This window comes from Diospyros lotus, chromosome 11 (genome assembly GCF_014633365.1).
Source record: "Diospyros lotus cultivar Yz01 chromosome 11, ASM1463336v1, whole genome shotgun sequence".
NCBI lineage: Eukaryota > Viridiplantae > Streptophyta > Magnoliopsida > Ericales > Ebenaceae > Diospyros > Diospyros lotus.
This window is the reverse complement of record NC_068348.1, coordinates 28946484-28969944: the sequence shown is the minus strand read 5'-3', so window position 1 is coordinate 28969944 and position 23461 is coordinate 28946484. Positions and strand designations below refer to the sequence as shown.

General features: G+C 37.7%; 2 protein-coding genes across 5 annotated transcripts in view; one reads left to right on the top strand and one right to left on the bottom strand.

The window, feature by feature from the left end:
• Window positions 1-9434, top strand: part of LOC127812426 (calcineurin-binding protein 1) — a 53436-nt gene extending 44002 nt beyond the window's left edge. For both annotated transcript variants that reach the window (XM_052352795.1, XM_052352794.1), the window contains exon 19: window positions 8850-9434. In XM_052352795.1, the coding sequence (XP_052208755.1) occupies window positions 8850-9145 (296 nt within the window). In that variant the 3' untranslated portion in view covers window positions 9146-9434. The remainder of the gene's footprint in view (window positions 1-8849) is intronic.
• Window positions 9435-9610: 176 nt separating this feature from the next.
• On the bottom strand, window positions 9611-11773 carry LOC127812427 (uncharacterized). 3 transcript variants are annotated; one of them, XM_052352796.1, is made up of 4 exons: window positions 11617-11759; window positions 10402-10510; window positions 10024-10241; window positions 9611-9940 (listed from the first exon to the last, which is right to left on the bottom strand). In XM_052352796.1, the coding sequence occupies exons 2-4, from the start codon at window positions 10445-10447 to the stop codon at window positions 9848-9850; spliced, it is 357 nt and encodes a 118-aa protein (XP_052208756.1). In that variant the 5' UTR covers window positions 10448-10510; window positions 11617-11759; the 3' UTR covers window positions 9611-9847. The 3 variants fall into 3 exon arrangements, with proteins under 3 accessions (XP_052208756.1, XP_052208758.1, XP_052208757.1); XM_052352798.1 differs by lacking the exon at window positions 10402-10510 and having other exon boundaries at window positions 11612-11773; XM_052352797.1 differs by lacking the exon at window positions 10402-10510 and having other exon boundaries at window positions 11617-11773.
• Window positions 11774-23461: the final 11688 nt, after the last annotated feature.

Genomic DNA, 23461 nt, shown 5'->3' with positions numbered 1-23461 from the left:
CTTTTATAGGCTTCCTCTAACAAAAATAACATCATCCATGTGCTGTAACAACATTACAAAATATCTACTAACAACTTGCTAATTCTATTACTATAATGCCCTTTTATGGAATCTTGGGTCATGACAATTCCCCTCCCCTTGAGAGAGTTCTTGTCCCCAAGAACTTCAACAATTGATCACTGCTATTAATCAATTCCAGCTTTCTCAATCCATGTCATGCCTCTTTCCTTCTTTCTTCTTCTAGGCTTCTTCTTCTTCGTTTGTAGGTTCTCAAGATTAATTCCAAGACTAAGTTGGTGCAAGACTCCAGCAAAAGAAACTTTATCAAGTTTAAGTCCGATGCACCCAAGTCCTGCAATGGCTGTCCAATTACACTCAATCCCCCTATCCAATACGAGGAAGGATGACATACCTACCTCCATAGCAACCTCTACTCTATTCCTATTCATCCCATGGCCTTGCTCTGTTTCAGCAATATCCACCACACCCTGTACATACAACATTGGGAAACTATAGACTTGCCTTGGATATGCAGTCCCAGGTTGTCTGTGAGCCTTAGAATTAGGAGCTGCCATATGTACTTCATCCTTTCCATCTTTTCCCACACGATTTATAGCTTGCTTATCAACTAAATCCTCCGCTTCCTCTTCCTTCAATAATCCTTCATTTTTTAACTGCCAGTTCTGACGAGGTATTAGCTCTTTCCATTGTTGCAGAGCTGGTTGCAAAGCAGTTGTGGCCGAATTCATGTCCAAGTCTCCCAATTTCCTGCTGGCTCCCATAAGTACTGTTTTTTGATTGACTTCCCCAATCATTTCTTGGTTTGGACCTCCTCAATTATCACCTAAAACATCCTTAATGATGACTGCAGTTTCAGTTATGATCTCTTGATTCCCTTTAAGTAATTCAACAACTTCTTTTCCCTTTTGTTGGCTGCAATTCGCCTCTATTTGGACTTCTTTTTCAGCAATATCAGATGATCCCCCTGCATTGGCTGCCCTATCAATTTGTTCTCTACAGGTTCCCCTTGAAGGATGTAATCCGTCACCAATATCATCTCTGATGCTGCCAACATCCTTCTTGATATTGCTGCCTAATTCAAAATACCCAAGCACATACTTGGAAGTCAATGATGAATCAGTTTCCCACCTTCTTGTCTTCCCCTTCGGCTTCTCCATTTTAAGAAACTCCTCATTGTTAAAACTTCCATGATAGTCATCAAAGTATTCAGGGGGAAAACTATAATGATACTCCTTAGATAGTATCATTGCAAACTCTTGCAACTTCTCGCGAAACATTCGACCGAATTCCTTGCACTCTTCATGTATTACACTTCTTGTTTCCTTGTCAACTTGGCCGATCCCCTTCTCCTGTTCCCTGTTGCTACCAACTGGAAATGCAGCCTTCTTTGCCTGCCATTGAGGTTCAATTCCAGCTGAAAGTGAAGCATTCTGCTTCATGTATGCACTGTCGCCCCTAGCTTCACGAGTAGGACTCCCCACTGAAAATGTAGCATTGTTCCGCTGCAATTGAGGCTGCTCTCTTGCTTGAAAATTAACCACTGAAAATGCAGCATCATTCGACTGCAATTGAGATCCCTTTTGTTTCATGTGTGCCCTGCTTCCCATGGTTGACATCTCACGGACATGACACTTGGAAGACCAATACATACCGCTCTTCTTCAAACAAGTTAAACCAAAATTCAAAGTCAAAATTAACCTTTGTTTCCCTTTGCTTAAAGCCTCAAGCACCAACAATCAACGAGCTGGATGAGCTGGGAGCATCCACTTCTCACACAGAATCTGCGGCTTACAGCTAATGAGCGCCACCTCACCCACTGCTTCAAGAAGTCGCCTAGACTTAATTCGCCTCAAACGGAATCCCGCCAAGAGCTAGGTCTGCCTCGCCTTCAATTCTGCACTCAATTAAATCAAGTAGAAGGAGTTTGTGGCCAAGGAACTGCTCTCGCCTGGTATTTCCTAAATCTGGTAGCAACTACAATGGGTTCAAGAAGTCACCCAGATTTGCTTCTTACCGTCTGGGTCGAAATCACTGACCTAACAAGCGACAACACCCCACAGAACTCCGGTCGGAATTCTCGATCAAAACCGCAACACCCAGCCTCGCCTATAGGAAGCTTATCGGTCTGGACTTCCGGTCTGGTTGCTACTCTCTGGGCCGTCCGCTTCACCTGCGATGGAATCACGCTCGCCTTGGACAGTCGCAATCCTCTGGTTGTCCCGTCACCAACTTCAGCGAATCTCCCGTACCAGTCGTTTTTGGATAGTCGCGAATCCTCCTGGCTTGCTCGTCTTCGATTCCAGACAAGATTATTGGAATCTTAGCCGCAAGCTGTCGGCCTCTTGCATTGATCGCTCTCCACACAAGATTACAGCGGATTCAGATTGCCCAAGCTCTGTGTGTGTTTGTTGAGATTCAACGACTACCCCCACTCGCTTCCACTTCGCGCCTTCTTTTTTGCCAGAATTAGCGCCTTTGTCTCATCCAACCGTCTTTGACGAACTCCCTTACCAACAGCGAGCATTGTCTGTTCGTAACGCTTCAAGTATACTCGCCTATCGACCCACTCCAATCACGAATGCTCCTCTGTACTGATCGATGATGGCTCCGGTATGAATCGGCGACGGAAATTACAGTCGACCAAATGTACCAACTCACTTACAAGAACGATTGAATTTACAACCGAGGATCGATTGGCTCTGGTCGGAATCACCTTCCGATCCAAATGAGCAACACACTGCTGAGCCCCAATCGGATTCGCCTTCAAATCGGAGTTGCAACAGAATCACAGCCGAGGATGGTAAGGCTCTGATACCAATTTGTCATGATCCTAGGGTTTACTCTAGGATTAGATCAGAAATCGGAAGGATCTGATAGGTTTAGAACCAAGAATTGCTTGGTTTTGGGGAGGAAATGAGAAGAATGAGGGGGAAAGAATCAGAAGAAGAGGGGGGAAGAAATAGAAGAACAGAAGAGGGGAAAGAAGAACGAGAGGGAGAGACGGGAGAGGGGAAGGAGAATTTAGAGAGAGAGAGAGAGATAGAAATAAGATTTTCATTCATTCAACAACCTCCTTCCCTTCTCCTACCAACAGCCTTTTATAGGTTTCCCTAACAAAAATAATAGCATCCATGTGCTGTAACAACATTACAAAATATCTCCTAACAATTTGCTAAGTCTATTACTATAATACCCTTTTATGGAATCTTGTGTCCATCCTAGCGCGTGCTTAATGGATGGAGGAGTCTTATATGCTTCATTCTTTGTTGTCAGGCTAGGCAAATTGTTCATGAAGCTAAACTCTTTGCTAGAATGTTTAAACTATTTCGGGGTAATAAGTTTGAGCCCTAATTCACCTTCTCCCCTATCAACTAAAGGGGATTTGTAGGAGACAATCCTAGCTTAACCAAGGGGTGGAGGAATAAATTTTTCTTTATCGGCTTAGAAGATGAGGATTCCACTTTTGGCTTCCCCATCGAATGAAGCTGGGAACCTTCACAGACACTTAGTGCCAAAATCACAGTGAAGGACGTAGAGAGTGTCAAGACTTTGAGGAAGCTCAATCCTATTAGTGCCTAAATGCTTGTTTGTGATTGAGCATTGTACATGGGCGGCTTGGCTAAGCATCCCTGTTTTGAGCTAGATGCCACCTTAGGTTGTTTATCCCTTCCTAGCTTGGCTCCACTACTTGTGTCTTACTTAACCTTATTAATTGTTGAACTAATCTTTGTTTTTCATGTTGGTAGAAGAAATGATGAGTAATTCCTACATTTGGGGCAAGAAAAAGGATAACCAAGCGGTCGCATGTTGACAAGCCTAGAAGCAAGGTGAGGGTAGCTTAGCCCCAAAGAGGGAAAAATCAAACCCTGAAGTAGAGGCTGTATTTGTTGGCTCCTCCTAAGCGAGGTCTTCCTAGGGTAAGTCCTCGATGATAGCTCATTGTTCATTGAGTTCCCCAACGCTTGTAAAGTCCCTAATGCGCACACCCTTCCATGCCCCCCCTAGTGGGGTGTGTGAGAGAGTGACTACAACAAGAGAAGTCACATTTCCCAAAAGCTGGTTCATGGATTAGCCACCCTTGTCAATCAGGAGGCCATGATAGAGATATCTTCGAAGGTCTTGGAGGCTTCCATGTGCATATTTTTGGCTCAGGTATGAATCCTATGAATCCTACCAGTATTCTTGCCTAAGTCCTTATAGTTCAATCATCAACACCTGTCATATGCACGGTGTTGTTGTCTTCTTTGAGCTTTCCAACCACATGACCTGAAATTCTAAGAACACCCTTGAATTGGACACCCTTTTAAAAGAGAAAGAAGATATTGTGGAGTCCCAAAGGAAGGAGCTGGAATTTCTTCCTATGTGCACCTTAGAGTGAGGCTAAGACAGGAGGCTCAAGCCTATTATCAACCTTTTTGGTGTCTGGGCTAAGGTCAATACAACTGAGACTATTGACCTCCCCAGGATACCCAAGTGTCCCTCAAAGGGATTGGTACCCGCTTGTAATAGTTTGAGACAATCCTTAGAGTAACAATTGATCGGGATTGCCCTTTGCTTAACCTTTATACATCAACATAGATGATTGAAAAGAGTACTTTATTGAAATGATGCAAGTATTACATGCGGAGTGGGGTGGTCCCTTTCTTCTTATTGGTAAAATTTTCCTAGGTTTTGGACATTCTAGGGGTGCTTTATGGGTCTTCCACTCATATCTTCCAAGTGATGGGCCCTTGGGCTCAAGGCTTTACTCATCCTATAGGGTCCTTCCTAGTTAGAGGTTATCTTATCGGTATCCTTGGATTGATTGATGCTGGACTGATGCAGGACCAAGTCTTCTGGCAAGGAGCTTTTGGCATGTACCTGTCAATTATAATACCTGTCCACCTATTGGTTATAAGTGGATTGTCTAATTTGAGCTCGGTCACACAATTCATCCAACATGTCAAGGTTGCCTTGTAAGGCTTGCTCAATCACTTCAAGGTTAAAGTGTTCAACTCAAAAGTTGGTTGGCCCTTTGTCCCCTGAGATGAGGGCTTTGAGCCATAACATAGGCCAAACGAGGTCTCCTTGGTTGCTATTTGAGGCATAGTTTGGTGAAGACTATAGGATACTTTGGAGCTCTTCAAGCCACTAGGCATCTGCTCTTTTAATCGAGCTTAGAGTCCTTGAAGAATGGTCCTGTTGGTTAGCTCAATCTAGCAATTTGCTTGAGAATGGCCACTGAAGTGAAATGTTGTCTGATGTCTAGCTCTTGGCACCACTCCTGGATCGAGCAATCTTCAAATTAGGTCCCATTATCAGTCACCAAGACTCGCAAGAACCCAAATTGACAAACAATACAATTCTAGAGAGATTGCTTTACCCTTTGGGCAATTATAGTGGCCATTGGTTCGGCTTCTACCCACTTGGTGAAGTAGTCAATAACCGCCATCAAATACTTGTCTTGCCCAGTTGTTGGGGGAAAGGGCCCAAGAATGTCCATACTGGTAGGGAACGAATCAAGCGATAAGGAAAACTTGGAACAAAATCACACACACGAAAGACTGAATTTATGTGGTTTGACAAAGAATGCCTACATTCACGACTGCATTAGGTGTTTTTTCATTGTTTGAGAATGTTACAATTACAATAATTATATCCAAGTATTTGTTTAAGAAGACTAGGGTAAAAATAACACTCATAATTCGAGCTTGTTTAGGTTTTAGGCCTGTTTAGGTTTCGAGCCCCCTTGTGAGCTCGTTTGCTGGGATATGAACCAGGTTTGAAGTTTTTTGACATCTTTTGCATGTTTGAATTAGTTGCTAATCATTGTTAGCTAATAATATCCTTTCAAAGAGCTTTTTGTGAGTGAATGAGCTTCGATGTGGCTTCCACAAAATACCTTCATGAATCTCCCTCAGGATGTAGTTGGCCTCGGTTGGCCTAGCACACTTTAGGAGGGGCTGAGTGAAGGATTTTTTGTAAAGGTTGGAGCCAATGGGACCAAACTTGGTGGCTTGACGCTTGAGCTTTTGAGCCTCCTGATCGTCCTCTAAAAGCCAACATCAGTGTGGTGGGTTATAATCAGGTCCATCCAACTTGGCTTTAGGTCCGGATAGAGATGCTCAACCTCTTTCTTGATGCTTCTCAAGGGTAAGGACTCAACGAGTATGGGTTTGGAGTTGGTGGGGATAGAGAAGCTGGCTATCTTCGAGAGTGCATTCACCACTGCATTCTGAGGCCAAGGCATGTGCTTGACTTTCACATAGTGAAATCTAGCTATGAGGTCCTTGACCACCCCCAAAACATTGGAGCTTGGGTTGCCTCTCCTACAAGGTCTTACCTTCTCAGGAAGGGAAGGAACTTGAGGCTTCCTCTTTAGATTGGTGTTGCTCACACTCGATGTGCTGGAATTTGGTTCTCCTATTGCTGCTTTTCCTAGCGTTGTTGCTCGGTCTGGCATTGCTTTTCCTAGTGTTACTGTTTGGACTGGCAGATGTATCTCATGAGTAGGTCAACAAGGTGTTGCAGCTGTCCTTCCAAATAAGCCAATTGATCAAGAGGTGGAGGGGGGGTTCTCTGGGGGTGGTTGGTTCTCTAAGTTGGTACCACTTGTTTGATTGCGAGATGGATCACATCTTAGAGCCACGGGGCTTACAAGTTGAAAAGAGTAGGTGCATTGGAGGGGGTAGGCAAAAGCTTTAAAAGATCAGCCCCACGTTGGCGCCAAAATGATGATAGTTTTGGGACCGATCACCACACACTACCTTGGGATTTTAACCTCAAGAGTTGCACCTCGAGGATTGCATCTACAAGAGAAAGGCACACCACCACCTCAGGATTTTGACCTTGGAAGGTACACTTGCAAGAGAATGAGGTAAGACTAGGTCCTTCGGTTTGGCCTTTTGATGCTCAAGTTAGTAAAGGAGAGATAGGTATGGCTCTGTAAAGGCAAGAGTTAAAAGTGAACTCAGGTCCAATCACATACTTGGGAGGCAGTCCCTACCTCTTATAGGGTGATTGCAAGCGGGCCCAAGCTCATGACCCATGGGTTTAGGAAGGATTTCCCAAATCTGATGAGGATGGTATTGAATCCTCCCCGTCTGTCTTGAATCCTTTGAGATTTGGATTTGGGTCTTCATCATGGCGTTGACACGTCTCACTCTTGGAGCTAAGACTTATCTCTAGGTCTTGGCTAGAGGAGACAACACGTCATCCTCTTGAGGGGTTGAGATTCGAACACATGCCAAGCTTGGATTGACTTCCTTAAGGGCCATTTTGGTAATTTTGCAGTGCTACATCAATACTATATGTAAGTATTAACAAATACCCCACCAGCGTAAGGATATTATTAAATTGATAATAATGATAATATAATCATTATTCAACAAATGAGAAAAGGAAAAAGTAACTATTTTTGCTCAATGGTAATGAATATTAATTCCCCACATAGTGGGATAAAGGCTGGATATATTGTTGTTTGTTGTTGGTAATGAATATTAATTAAGTTTTGTAATCTTTAAAAATTTATTTTATTTGTAGTTTCACTGAGAAAGTTTTGAGAGCTCTTCTAGAAACCCTTTTGTGTCATCCAGCCAAAAAAAAAAAAAAAAACCTTTTGTTCGTTGCATGTCTTAGCCACGTCCAAAAGAGAAAATAATAATGAAATACTAAGATGTGCTACTTGAGATGTTCAACACATATCCTAGAGTGTTTGATAAGTATTTATGTTCAGTACATGTTGGACACGAATATGGCATCCATCCTAAGTGAAATGTTTGTGCTTCCTAAGACACTATTTGAGAAAGCGTTCAACTTCAAAGGTCGGAGAGACTCTACAGGTGGGTAGGAGTATTTTGGAAACGTACCAATGTCCCATAGGAAGGAAGATAAGAGTTGGGCAGGGCATGACATACCTTCACATAAGAAGAAGGTGAGGGTGAGGCTGTTCTGATTGATCCTAATCATACGAATTATGCACTTAGATACCCCCAGGCCCTGAGTACCAATTGTGCACTTGTCCCCATTGTGAACACTAAATCCATGCTAGTTAAAGAGGTCTATGACTCTATAATGACCCAAGACTGAGGGAACCACTCCTGAGTGAACAGTCTTAGGGATAGCAAATAATGTGAAGACCCAAACAACACTACATAACCAAGGTCAAAGCTTGAATATGTTTCAACACAAAGAGAACTAGCAGAAATCAAAAGGGATTTACCCAAACTCCTGATGATGGAAATTAAGTGATAGTTTACTTCTTATGTTTGAAGTGGTTATCAGGATGTAATCAAGAAAGTAGACTTCAAGCCACCAATGAAGCTAGAAAAGACAGCTCTTCTAGGAACCAAAGTGCTAAGGCTTAATTGTTGTTTTGCTTGCGTTAGGAGACGAGTGAATGAGGACTTTGTTCTTGTATTCCCCAAAAATCTTATTTTGGTGCAATTATGCTTGCTGCAAGGCTTATACTTGTCATCTAAACACTCAGAATTGCTCTTCCCTTTACTCCATTAGACTTGGTAAGTATAAGCTATTTAAGCAGGCTGAGAAAGTGAGAAGCGCAGGCTTTCAGCTTTGCTCTGCAGAGTGACCTTCCCATTTTGTCTAGTAAGTTGGAAGCTGCATTTTTAAGTTTGGATTGCTTTTCATCACAACCAACTGTAAGTGTGGGTGTTGTTTGCAAGTTTAGACATTTCTTTCTGTCTGGTTACTTGTTTGAGTACTATGTTAGAAATTTGTTGGATCTTTGATCCGAGAAGGGACTATTGCGTTCCATTACTTCCTAAGCCACGTCTGAGTGTTAATTTGTAATTTCTAGCCACTAACTTTTATTCACAATCCTGATGTAGGATGTGGGAAAGATGGAGCAAGCAAATACAGTGAAGCAGAGGCTACTGCTCACACATCAACCTCTACTGCTTTACCCAAAAATGAGAATGCTGAAAATCAGGCACCGGCTTCATTGCCCAAAAGTGAGACCGTAAGCATGATCTCTCCTTTGCCCGAAGGCAACTTGACAAGGAGCCCAAGCATAACCGGTGAGAATCATATGATTATGTCTCCACATCTGCTTCCGTGCAACACTGTTGTTGCTGAAAGGAGTATTGTGGATACACAAGATGGAGCAGATCCCGGTAAAAGCTAGACTCCATTTGCCATATCAGATTTTGCTTTTAGACTGTTGTCAGCCAAAGCCTCTGTTGCTAACATATGACCACTTTCCAATCTTGAGGTGACACGCATAAATATATAAATTTTTGTCACTTTGTTAATGTATATGTTCCCAGATCTTATTGGGGCATGCCTTTGCAAGTGACAAGCCTATAAATACAGAGTGACAGATACCTTGTCTAGGAAGGTTTTCTTCCACTTTTCCAAGTATGTATAGAACGCATAATATAATGAGCCGGCATGAAAGAGGATTATTCCATCTAGACATGGTTCTGTACTTTCCATTTACATTTTATGGACCCAAATTAATTAAATTGTTTTAACTGAAACGTGCAAGGATATCAAAGTGGGAGTTGAGTCGAGTAGTAAGCCACAAATTCTTCGCCTTACACAAGGCTTCTTGCTTTGCAAGAGTAAAATAAAAAAAAATAAAAAATCGTTCCAATGCTCTTCCAACTCAAATCCAGGGCTTTTTATTCATAAAAAGATCAACTTTATGGTTGCTTGCTGTCACTCTCAAGCCACAACACACGTACAATGTCGAAAACGAGCCAATCCATTCATGTACATCATCAGAACTGAACCAACCAACAACATGAGAAAGTCACACACTTGATTTTAATTATTAGCTTCTAACAAAATGATAATAGTTCTAATGCTAAATACTAAGCTTCTACTAGTCAGAGACGATGGTTCTAAGGGGCAGGGAACTTTCAACTTCCTCAGTGGCAGCAACCCTTTCTGCAACAACTTTCGACATGCCAAACATCTGAAACATAGCCAAGGAGATAATCATGTCAACAAGATGGATGTTCAGAGTTAGATCGCTAGAATCATGGAGTTGGTTCTAACCTTCTGTATCGTTTTCTTGAAACAAGTCTTGTGTTCATCCATTGATGCATGAACAAACTCGTCAATATGATCCCTTACATCCTGCAAGAAGGTAGCAGACTCTGATTTCTTCTTTCGACACGAGCTTATGGCTGGATTTGTGGTGGCAGCTGATTGTTGCTCTTCAGGTTTGCTTGTTTCTGTTGCCATTCTCGCCAATAATGGCCAACGCAGAAGTCCTGGTGAGAAAGATCACCAATGATACTTCAATTGTAAGTTGGTCTAACCTTCTAGGCCAAGCTAGTGCCGGATCATTGGAAAATCAAAAGATGCAGCAAAAACTTACATAAAAATAAATGTACATTAAACAAAGATGACACTTAAAAGAGGACAATTAACTCAGCTTTGAAGATGGTACCACAATATAGCAAATTTTAGAGAACATTAAACTTCATTTTGAAGAATTGAATAGCATGATTCGAGACCTCATTTCTCTTGATTTCCTGTACTGTTGCAACAAACCAGTAAAGTCAAGTCATTCCGGCAAAGTAATTAAAAGCTTTCCGAACAGACCCAAGCGACTCAATTCTATCGCATTCGACCTGTCAACATCTACTACTTCAACCTTGCTTATTCTTCCAATTTATTAGTTCAGTGAAACACCGGTGCAACTATGATTCGCGCAAAATAAGTATAAATGAAAGCTATAATTGTCATCAAGCAAATGTGGCAACAGAAGATATGTATCTTTATTTAACATACAGAAAGCATAATAAATAAGACAGACGCGGATTGCCTTTTTTGCTAGGTGGAATTAAGCACAATGTAGAATTTCCGAAATTGGCAAGTAGAACCCACATCTCATCATTCGGAATTAAGCACATCGTAGAGTTTCTGAAATTGGCAAGTAGAACGCACATCTTATCATTCAAAGCACATTTAAATCTGCCCCAGCAGCCAGAATTATTCAATATTAACAAGAAGGAAATATAAAGAAGTGGAGCAAGATCACACATGTTTGTGTGTGAATGTTAGTTACACACATACCAGCATATAATAATAGTTCACTTGGGAAACGCTGCCAGAGTAATTGAAGATTAAGAAGACAGGCCAGGAAATGCAAGTGACCACTGATTCGGTGGTCGGTATGTTTAGGGTAACATTACATGTAAATTCGAACGGTCGGATTGGGCTAGATCTGAGAATTAATCTTCAGACATACTGTTGCCGTCGGCCACCGCCGGTCGGATATTTCGATGATCGGAGCCGGTCATCGGATTCCCTGGACTGCGGTGGTTCACATATCCAAAAAACAGATTGATCCAACGGCTAAACCTTGCCAGATCTAAAACTTAATTTTTTTTTTTTATCAAAAATCCGGTTTTTGGAACAGCATCGCCGGTCACCATCCACGGAAGATTCCGGCGATCGGAACCGACCATCGGACTTGTCTTGACGGTGTGACCGACATATCCAAAAATCAGAAAGATATAACGGTTGGATCTTTGTAGGTCTAGATTTTAATTTTCGGAAAACCCTTTTGTCCGTGTGTGTGTGTATATACATATATATATATATATAGATCAGAAGCTGGGAGGTCGCCGCAAACCTTACCAATGGTTAGACGAACGACTGTGCGGAGCCGGAAAACCGGCGAGGCAGTGATGCCTGAGGTGGTCGGTGATTGGTGGCGCTACGTCGGAGCTTGGTAGCCACAGAGAGAGAGAGAGAGAGTATGGTTTGGCGAGGGAGAGAGAACTGGGGAGGGGGGTGGGGGGGCGGGTTTGGAGGGGACCTTTCGGTTCCGGTTCTGGTTCTGTATTTTAGCCGACCGGGTCGAGTTGGGCGGTCGGGCTGGGTCGCCCAGATCCGCTGCATCTTTTTCCCTTTTATTATTATTATTATTATTATTATTATTTCTTCCAATGTAAAAATTACAAAAACTAAGCATATCTCAAATAAAAGATTCATTTTTAAGCTCTTTCCTGAAAAAAATATTTTTATCCCCTCAAACAAATTAATTGCATGCTATAATCACATTATTAATTTTGATCATGTCAACTAATTTTATAAATATGTATTTTTTATTTAAAAAAAATAAAAATAATCAAATACCAAAATACTCTCGCCATAAAAAAACACCCACAAACCATTCAAACCCAAAAACTCTCTCTCTCTTTAAAACACGGCCACCTTTACCATTGTGGGCCCCACCGCTACTACCATTGACTGCCAACCAAGTGACCATCGTTGTCATAGAACACTGACGTCAACGCCTAAGGTTAGACCTCGAATCACTCTTTCTCTTTTTGTGTGATTTTTTTGTTTTTAGAATCGTGCAAAAATCATTTATATATAATTTGAGATGTGATTTAGAGTTAAAAATCAAGTTTATGATGAGATTTTGTGGAGCACACGTGGATGTCGTCGTTGAAGAAGACAACTGTTCGACAGCGAGCAAGTTTCATTGTATAATTAAACCCGATTTTCATCTTCTTCAAAAATGATTGGGTTTCATTATGCAATGAAACCCGAAATCGTGTTTCATGGCCAATGAAATCCGATTTTGGGTTTCACTCTTGGGCCATGAAACCCAATATCAAGTTTCATGGCCTTATGAAACCCGTTATCAGGTTTTCACTGAGATATGAAATCTCGATATCAAGTTTTATGTGTCTTTAGGTTTTCAGTCAGAAAATTCGATGTTTCTCCTTCTTAATCCATTTGCTATTTTTGTATTTTTTTTTTCTACAAATGGATGATCAATAGATAAGGCCATTTACTTATTTTCACACTCGTCGAGTAGTCCAGTCTGGAACGCGGGGTAAACACTTACTATGGAATCAACCATCTTGGGCCAATTCAAGAGGCTCTCCATCATTATAGAGGTGTTGAATAGGTTCATGCAAGGCCCACTAAGACATTTCTTGCAGATCCCTATGTTTTTCCATTTGACTGCATCACAATTGATCTATTAAGTTCTTATTAAGGAGGTGACATTTCCTAGTGCTCACAACGATGAAATGTGGTTTGTGGTTTGATATCGGCAGTGTGCTATGTATGGGAAGCTAGAGTTCATACTAATGATTAGACTCCGATTAGGCTGGATTGTTAAACAGAGCTTTGAAGTGAGACCTGTTGGGTCGGATAATTTACGGATACGATTATTCCCACTGCAACAACAAATGGTGGTTGGGGATGACATAACAATACTACTCAGAAGCAGAAATGATCTGGATCCAGAGGATGTCTCAAACTAGGTTACATTGTTGTTGTCAACATGATATTGTTGGGTCATGATGAGCGCGAAAATGTAGAAGATTTCTTGTGCACTATAATTGAGGATTTACTAGCATTTGAGATGTTCCCTTGGGTACATATATCTACACTATGGTTACTAGCGATGGCAAGCTAAATGGCAAGGTTGAAAAGAAAATTAACCTTTATGGTTTTGTTTAGGCATTTTAGATACAACTAGTAATATATACCTTTTTCGTATTGTATTATATTATTGTATATGATTTGTTTATAATAAGTAAACATTTGACTTGTTTTGTTTTTTATTATAAATCTTTTTGCTCTCTATAGTTGTGGTTGATCAAGACTTTTTCATGGACCGAGAGTAAATGGATTGTAAGACTCTCTGACCCAATCACGATTTCAAGGTGTAGGAAGTGCTTGTATAGAAAAAGGCCATAAAAAATAAATTACGATGAATGCCTTAGGAATTAAGTGTGTAACCTAACTTAATTTTGTTTCTTTTTTTATATAATATTTATCTAAATAATACAATTTTGTAGGCACGATGATTGAGTATGATGCTCAAGTCCACCGATGTGGAATAGGACACAAATTTTAACCCTCTGCATGCAGTTGGAGTTGAATTCCACAAAAATGAAGGCAGAAGGGGTGAGCGTGAAGGCAAGGAGGGTGGGGATGTAGGTAAGATGGCTGGGGATGAGGATGCAGGTAGGATGGTTAGGGATGAGGATGCAAGTAGGGGGTCTGAGGAGGGAGAAGAGGAGACCTAGTCCGACCATCACGACCGGATGCCCCGACGACATAATGAATCGTCTATATTGGAATCTGTACATAGAGAGAGAAGGTCAAAGCTTAGGCACGAGGGATGACTCCCTCATAGTACTCACTGTGGATAGTATGAATCTAGGGTATGATTATTATTATAATAATATTTTTGTATGAAGAGCAATCGTTTCTTTGTAATTATTTTTTATTTTTATTTTTCCTTTTGCATATCACCGAGATGTTCACTCTGTCGTTGGAGTTGTTGTAGAGACTAGATAGGGAAACGAGTGAAATAAGCACACAGGTTGAGGCAACTAGAAAGGGAACAGATGCGATTGCGAAGGGGATAGATGTTGAGCCAACTTGCTCATATTAATTAAGTTTTGATGATTAAAAAAAATAAAATTTTTAATATACAAAATATAGTATTTTTAGTGATTAACAAAAAGAGTATTTTTATTAAATATATTAATTATAGTATCGAATTATGTTTAATTAATTTATAAAATATTTTTCATAGCATATGTATTACCAAAAATATTATTTTCTATTAAAATATTTTTTATATAATTTTTAGATTAATTTTATAAAATATTTTTCATAGTATATGTATTACCAAAAATATTATTTTATATTAAAAATATATTTTAAATTAATTTATTAAAATATTTTTATAATGTATTTATTTTCAAAAATGTTCTTTTCCATTAAAATTATTTTTCAAAGTAATTTTAAAATATATAAAAATAATTTTAAAAAATTCGAACAAAAAAAATTATTTCTTCACTATTGCTACAGTGCCCCTAACAGTCATAATTTTGATCGTTTCTACAGTATATATTATGGTTGTTACAGTGAACTTGACTAAAGAGCTCAGAGAAGGGTAGTATATCTCGAGGATAAGTAAGGAAGAAAACAATATCAACTGGATACCTTTTGGGCTGAATGTAGGCAAAGAACTCTCGGATTAAGTGTACTTGAGTTGGGGAAGCTCAAGGATGGGTGACCCCCTGGGACATTTGCGTAGGCCCATCAGGGTAAGTTGTTTCGGTCCTTTCTATCGCTCGATGCAGGATGTTACATAAACCGAGGTCACCGTTTATCTATTTATTTAAATATTATTACCTTGTATATTTTTTGTTTAATTACTTATTTGTGTCCAAGTGTGGACGATTATTTGTGAAGATTTAAATTATCATTATGGATTGTATATGTTTCCTAGAACCATTAAAATCTAAATGAATCTAGTTTTTAATGTAACTTAGGGAGAAAACCTTGGTGTTGGTGGTTTTTCTATAACTCATTATAATTTAGGAGTGTATCTAGTTTTCAAAATGACCTAGTGTGAAAACCTTTGTGAGATTAGTGGAACCCCAAGGGTGATTGAGATATTGAAAGAGTGGAGTGAGTGTGTGTAGAGATATCGAACCATTATAAATTGTCTTGTGACTCATTTATTTATTCTTGTTATATCTTATGACTTACAATTTATTAATCTCAAACTCACATATACATAGTTATAAAATTTTAATTTATTTAAAATTAAATAACAAGAATTTAATTAAAAGAAAATAATTTATATATTCTTAAAGAAAATAATTAATCAATAATATTTATTAAAAGAGATAAAAAAAATTTAAACACTTAATTCACCCCTCTTTTGAGTGGCCATACTTTAAGGGACCAACAATAAAGAAGACTATTGTAGGGCAGGAAACACTATTTACTCATTTACTCGTCCCAATTATTCTTGATTCCCCATATCACAACGATGATGATTAGCATAGCGGTGAATTCTCTTCTATTCATCATCCCTGTATGTCTACACCTCGAGAGCACCATAGAGATGATGCAAGTCAGCACCACGACAATGATCAGATAGATGTTGATGGTGATGATCAACAACGAGAAGGAGATGATCAGTACCGAGGTAGTGATTAGATAGATGTTGATGGTCATATACACGATGACTGTGACAAGCATATGCCTGATGAGGAGGAGGACCAGACATCTCCATCTAGAGTAAGCTCCAAGGTAAATTTCCACATTTAAGATTTTTTACGTTTAAATATCATTCTGAAATACCATTTTGTAACAATTAGTTTTCATATAATTACAAGGAAAAGTGGTTACAGTCAACGAACGATCTATGCGAGATCGATTGCCATGGCAATTTCATCAACCACTTTACACGGATCCGACTCATCGAAAGAGGAGAAAGAAGATGTCATGATGGATGGGATAAGAGTGGAGGCTTCGATGTGTTGAACCAACTTGCTCATATTAATTAAGTTTTAATTATTAACAAAAAGAGAATTTTTAATATACAAAATATAATATTTTTAGCTATTAACAAAAATAGTATTTTTATTAAATATATTAATTATAGTATCGAATTATGTTTAATTAATTTGTAAAATATTTTTCATAGCATATGTATTCCAAAAAAATATTATTTTCTATTAAAAATATATTTTTAAAATTAATTTATTAAACATTTTTTTCATAGTGTATTTATTTTCAAAAATGTTATTTTTCATTAAAATTATTTTTTAAAGTATTTTTAAAATGTATAAAAAATAATTTTGCAAAATTCAAACAAAAAAAATTATTTTTTTACTATTGCTACAGTTAGAGATTTCAAAAGGGCCGACCCGAGTCGGCCTACAGGCTTTTTAAACGGGCTGGGTCGGCCCTTTTACTAAAAGGGTCGGGCCGAGCTCAGGCCCTTTTGCCGTAGATAGGGCCCGGTAGGCTTGGCCCTTTTTTTCTTTTTTTTTAAAATATTTTTTTTAAGAATAATGCATATAATATATATATATAAAATTTATAAATATCAAAATAATACATATATAAAAATCAATTTTTTTCTTTTAAAAATATTTTTTATCTTAATTCTTAAGTTTTAAATATTATTTCATCATTTTATATTTCAAAATTCTATATGCCTTATAAATTTTCTTGTGAATTGATATGAAAAATAATGTACATATAAAAATGAGAATGTTTATTTATAATTTAAATATATAAAAAATTTAACTTAAAAATTTTAAATAAATTGATGGTTATTATTTATATATATTGTGAAATGTAAATTTTTTAGTATCCAATATCAATAATTACTAAAGAATAATTTTTTTAGTATCCAATATCAATAATTACTAAAGAATAATTTTTTTAGTATCCAATATCAATAATTTCTTTGGCTCGGCTCGGCCCGTTTGAACAATAACGGGCTGGGTTGGGCGGCCCGCGGGTCGCCCGACCCTTTTGACACCTCTAGCTACAGTACCACTACAATGATGTACAGTGCCCCCAACAGTTAGAATTTTGACCATTGTTACATTAAGGATAATAAATCCCTTATCCCACCGATTGGATCCATGGTGAGTTTCTATTTTTTATTTTTTTCAGTTATTCTTTGTTCCTTCATTTATCTCGTATCTAACCCTCCGTCGATCAAATGTTTGTTTGCTTTGAAACCCGACCTTGTTTAAATCTGTTCGCATGTTTGATTTCCCCTATGAGCTTCCCCCTTCTTCCCTGTCGTGACTTGATCTGCCCAAATCCAACCAGATCTACCTAGCTCCGGCCTTCAAATCTATCGCCCATAGCCGTCTGTCGCATCTACAGCCATCTGCATCCTTGCTGTTGTCGCCAACGCTCGTGGCTTGCTCACCAGCCCCTAAATCCCCTGCCTCGAGTTGATTCCCTCATTGCCCTCGCTCTCGCCTCTTACTGCTCCATCGCTCATTGCCTTTATCTTCTCTCACTACTTTGTCGCCCTTCACCCTCGCCCTCGTTCTCGCCTATTGCTGCTTCATCACTCGCTGCCTCTCTCTCATCTCACTGCTCTGTCGCCCTTTTGCCCTCGCCCTCTTATTTTTGCCCCCGCCCTCTCGCCTCTGTTGATCAAAACTCTGCTAACGAAAAATCATTAATTAAAAAAATAAAAAAAAAAAACTAAAAGATCATGTCAGCAATCAATTTTTCATGCGATGCTTGCAAAGAATTGAGAAGAAAATGTACCCAATCGTGCGTCTTTGCACTTACTTTTGCCATGAAGAATGATCTACTGATTTTGTAGCCATCCACAAGGTTTTTGGTGCTAATAATGCCTCCAAACTCTTGGCTCGGCTTCCGGTAAGTGACCGTTATGGGGCTGCCACTACACTATTGTATGAAGCTCAAGCTAGGCTTCAAGATCCCATTTACGACTGTGTCTCCTATATTTTTACCCTCCAATAGCAGGTTATCAATCTGCAATTTCATCTAACTTTATTGGAGAAACTACTATTTGCAAACTCTTATACAAACCATTTCAATGTTCAAAATTGGTTCCACTTAGAAACTAATTCAAACCCATATTATGACAATGGATCTTTACTTGTGGATGATCCAAACCCTATTTGGAATTTTGAAAATGAAATCATCCCAGAAGAAAATGTGTCATTTCCTTATTTCTAAGAGGCTAGTTTGCAACATTACATAGTCGAAACTAGCAGCAAGCAAGTGGCCATTCCCAGGTGATGTCGATGAACTTGGATCTGTCGTGTTCGATAACCATCATCAGCACTAAGCATCGACGAAATTCAAAACTATCAACGTGTGTGAATTAGATTATTGCTTTGTAAATTCTATAATGATATTATACCCCTTGAATATTCTATAATTATTTTCTTAGATGTTGTGTAACTTTAGATTTGTGGTTTGAATGATTAGCACGTAATTCTCTGACATATGAGCTGTAATTATTGTTTATTTGCTATTCTAACTAAAATGATCTTTCATATTTTCATTATATTGTTTATGTGGATTATGCTCGGTAAATGTCTCTCACAAGCTCTATTGTTTATATTATTATTTTTTCCACTAATATGTCTTTTTGATTATGATAAAAAGGGGGAGAACAATGAGATTGTATGTATGAGAGCAAGTTGTAATTTTAAGATATAATATTTTTGCATAGGGGAGAAAAATGTATGATAAATTTTTATAATTGAGAGATTTTGTATGTGAGGAAATTATATATCTGAAAATTATTTTATTTATTAAGTTATACATGATCAAATATACAAAAGGACAATGCATGATACAAAAAATAAAATCTATTTCATATACATGATCAATATACAAAAAGACAATGCATAATTCAAAAAAAAAAAGAAAAGATAAAAGGTAAAATCAAGTTTTATGGGCAGATTAAACCCATCACCATGTTTAATTAGCCCATTAAACCCAGTTCTCCTTTTGGTTGACCTTTTATTCTCTTTTTTTGGGGGGAGGTGGGTTCTAATGACCCAAGAGGTCAAAACATATTGTTTAAGAATTATATTTCCATTTTTTGGGTAATCAAATATTATATCATGGTCTAATGTTTTTTTGTAACACCCTACTTTCTCAATCGTGTTATAAATTGGGACAATTTTGGGATAATTTTTTTTTTCTTCAAACTGACTAAAACTAAACCACATCATTTCTCACATCTATCCCAAAATTTCCATACATCTATCTCAAAGAAAAGTTATCATATACATCAAATGCGGAAGTTAGAATCAAACCTAACATCTTAACATTAATCATAAATCAAATCTTACATCCTCATTAACCATAAATAAGGTTATACATCATCATTTCTCAAAACGTTCAGAATTCGAAGTAGCATAATTTAAATACATGGGCTACATAACATACATTCAATTCATAATGCACTTTGCTAAGTGCCTTTGCATGCCTCATTCATCCTCGTTTCTACTACAATCTCCATCTGAAACGTTTGAATATTCTAGGGGCAAAGTCCAAGTTAGATGATGAATCATCTAAGTAAGGGAAACAAAAACATATTTCGTGCATTGATGCAAAATGTCTTTTTTCATTTTATCTCGGTTTGAGCCGACCGTATCTTATTGCTACTCCCCATTTTCACAGCCTCCTTACCAAGTAGAGGTGTATGGGTGTGCCCTTGGAAGAATAACGGTCCCGACCCATACTCTCAAACCCTTATGCGAATGCATGATCGATAATATCAATGTATACATATGCATATTTTATCATCAATACATATAAATGCAGTCTACATGACATATTCACATCAATGCATGGCAACATGATAAAATCATTTATTTAAAATCAGGTTTTGGGGTCGAACCACTTAGCCATTTTCATAAACTAAATCAAGTTGAATAGTACCACTTACCTTCTCAAGCTTATCGGGCTATCTCGATATTCGCGTATTGTCTCGAAATATGTGTATCATCTCAATTTGCGTGCCAACATCAATATTCGCACAACTCACTTCGACTTAAGCCTCAAAGCACTCTAATCGTCATATTTATTTAAATAAGCATTAAAACCTATTTTTTCATAATTTTTTATATTTTTCTCTATATTTCTTCATATTTTCCCTCAATAGATCCAAACTAAATATTTCTCAAATATGTTCTTAAATATTTCACTATAACAATTCATAAAAATAACATTCCTGAATTTTTGAAATTTTCTAGGAAATATTACTCACCTTGAAGGTTTATCTCTGGAAGTTACGATTTCATAGTACATGGTTTAGGTTTCTGTAGAAAACATGAGTTTCAGTAAACCTAACCTCCAAAATTTTTACATAGGGTTGAAGAGAATTAAATATGGGTCATAATTGAAAATTTTCGATGAAAATGGGCCCCACACGCGCCCTATGAAGGTGGCCCACGTGCCTTCACGCGCAGCCATGACAGCACTGCGTCACTTTCGTATTTCGGCCATATCTCCCTCATTTTAACTCTGATTCGACCCCCGTTTGAATCTACGAGTCCCTCTCTTCCCCCTCTACAGGATTATTAAAGAAAAGACTTACCTCGCTTTTTTTTTTCTAACTATTTGGGATGAACTTTGGTGAAGACCCAAAACTCCAACGAGACTGGTTCTCCCCCACTTCTCCTCCGATTTTTTCTTGCAGAATTTCCTCCATTTTCTCAAGAGAAAGCTCCTCACCTTAGAATGCCTCAATCCTCAAACTCGCTTGGAATGATTTGAGAACAACTCGTGGTCCTTATTTATAGATTTCTCGGACCAATCACATGACGTCATTTGTCCCTTGATAAGATTTGTACTCCAAAAACTCAAAACTAGAATTGAATGTTGCTTGAAATCCAAAGTTAGAACGGAATGAATTTTGAAATCCAAAACTTATACCCCAAACTTCTTCTAAATGCCATTTTACCCCTTATTTCAAGTCCTCAAACTTTCATATTTACTACATGAACTCCTAATTTCATCTTTATTTCACTTGGATAATTCTCTAATTACAAATATATCATCAAACATTAAATTAATTTGGATTACGATACATAAAATGCAAAATTAATAATTCCAAGCTTACTTGACAAGGACGATTTTATCCCAATGCCCTTACAGGACTTTTGTTTCATCTCGAAACCATCTCAGAGTTCTTCTATTCACAAAATTAGAGCATTTTCAAGGTTTCGTGAATTTTTCGGAAGCCCCTTACCATCATTCGATCTTTTAGGCTATAACTTAGCTATATCGAATACCGTCTCTGATTTGATTTTTTTTTTATACCATAAATCCCATATATCTCGAAACGCTCATCGAGACCATGTCATTTTCTTTAGACCTTTACACTCCGAGACATTCCCTGCAATTGATTCGGTACTTATAGTTGTAAGAATTTATATCTAAGCCCCTAATCTTTTGATAATTTCACTTATGACCTATGTTAAAATTACTCTTGAACCCTTTAGAAAATTTGGGATATTACATTTATGGTTAGCAGAAAAACACTCGATCATGTATAGTCAGTTAATGGCCTCCCATGCACCAATGTGACCAATTCAGTGATTTGTTGTGCATTCTAACTTAATTAACCTGAAAAACATAATTTTCGAGCACCAGAGATCATTTTAGAACTATTGAAACTCATGGATTGGTAGGAAAAGATGAAAACAAAATAAAATAAAAAAATTGAGAATCGGGTTTAGTAGGTCAATTAAACTTAGGCTGGGTTTAATGGACCCATTAAACCTGGCAACGGATTTAAATAACCAATTAAACCCAACCACGAGTTTAATTGGCCAATTAAACTCGATCATACTCTTTTTAAAGTCATTTATTATTTATTTATTTTTTAATTTATTGTGACCTAAGAGGCCAAAAATTATTGTTAAAGAATTAAATTTTCATTTTTTGGGTAATCAAGAAAAAATATGAGGAAAAAAAAAATGGAGAACCGAATTTTACAGTCAAAATTCAAGCTTTCAGTTTTCTTCGATCAATTTTCTTGATGTTATGTTTAGTGCATTTGCTCTCTTTCCATTGTCGTTTCTCACATTGAGTATGTTGATTAGATATGTACATGTATATTTATATCAAAATTTAAATTAATTGTTTATAATGTACATGCATATTTTGTGAAAATTGTTAAAACTAACTAGTTCTCAAATACAAAATTCAATTTTAGCCACAAAATGGTATCATTTTATCTTAGGTTATCTTTATTTTCTTTTTCTCTTTCTTTACAATATAGTTAATTAAAATTTTGACAAAATCTCCCCAATTTTTTTACTATCCAGGCCATTGAACCTGCATAAAAAGTTATTATTACACTTTATCTATTTCATTTAGACTCAGTCTCTCTGTCCAACTATGTACTACCACACAACATTTCAATCATTACTTACAAGTTTAGGTAAAGGAAATCGAAAGATTACAATTGCTAAAATATGAATGAAATCCAGTTCAAAGAATAATTTAAAAAACAACATTTATTTTTGGAACCCAACCAAAATAGATTTGATTGATGTTGTGTCAGAAGTCTTTTGGTCATCATTTTTCTTTCGTGGCAGTGACTTTTGAGCATGTTATTGTTGAAACACGAAGGATATGTTTCTCTCATGGAAGTGGCTTTTGATCACTCAAGCTTTAGCACATGGGTTTGTTTCAACAAGTTTGTCCTTAGCGTTTTATGGCGTCGTAAGCCCTTTGTCATTTTCCATGTAGTGAAGCATGGAATGACCTCTTTTATGGCCGCCTTCCTATCTTCACATAAGTTCCACAGCTTTGGAGTTGCATATCCCCGCTTAGGCTACTATATTCATGTATTTCTAACAATGCTTTTGTCACAGCGTCATACACTCCTCCATACTCATCACATTGGACAACCATGTGAAAACTCGTTGCTTTTTTTGAATTGTTTTGATGCGGTGGGTCATGTTTTCGTTGCCACACTAAACCTGGATGCCTCGTGATAGAGTTCCCACATTTTTTTCAAATTTCCCTATTTTCCCTACATTTAAAAAAAATAAAACAATGTCACAAACTATTCAACAAAAACAGAAATCACAATATCCTACCCACATTTACAAATAATTGTTCATGCCCACATGGTCCAGTGAATTCAAGTAGAATACTTAAAATGTGGTGT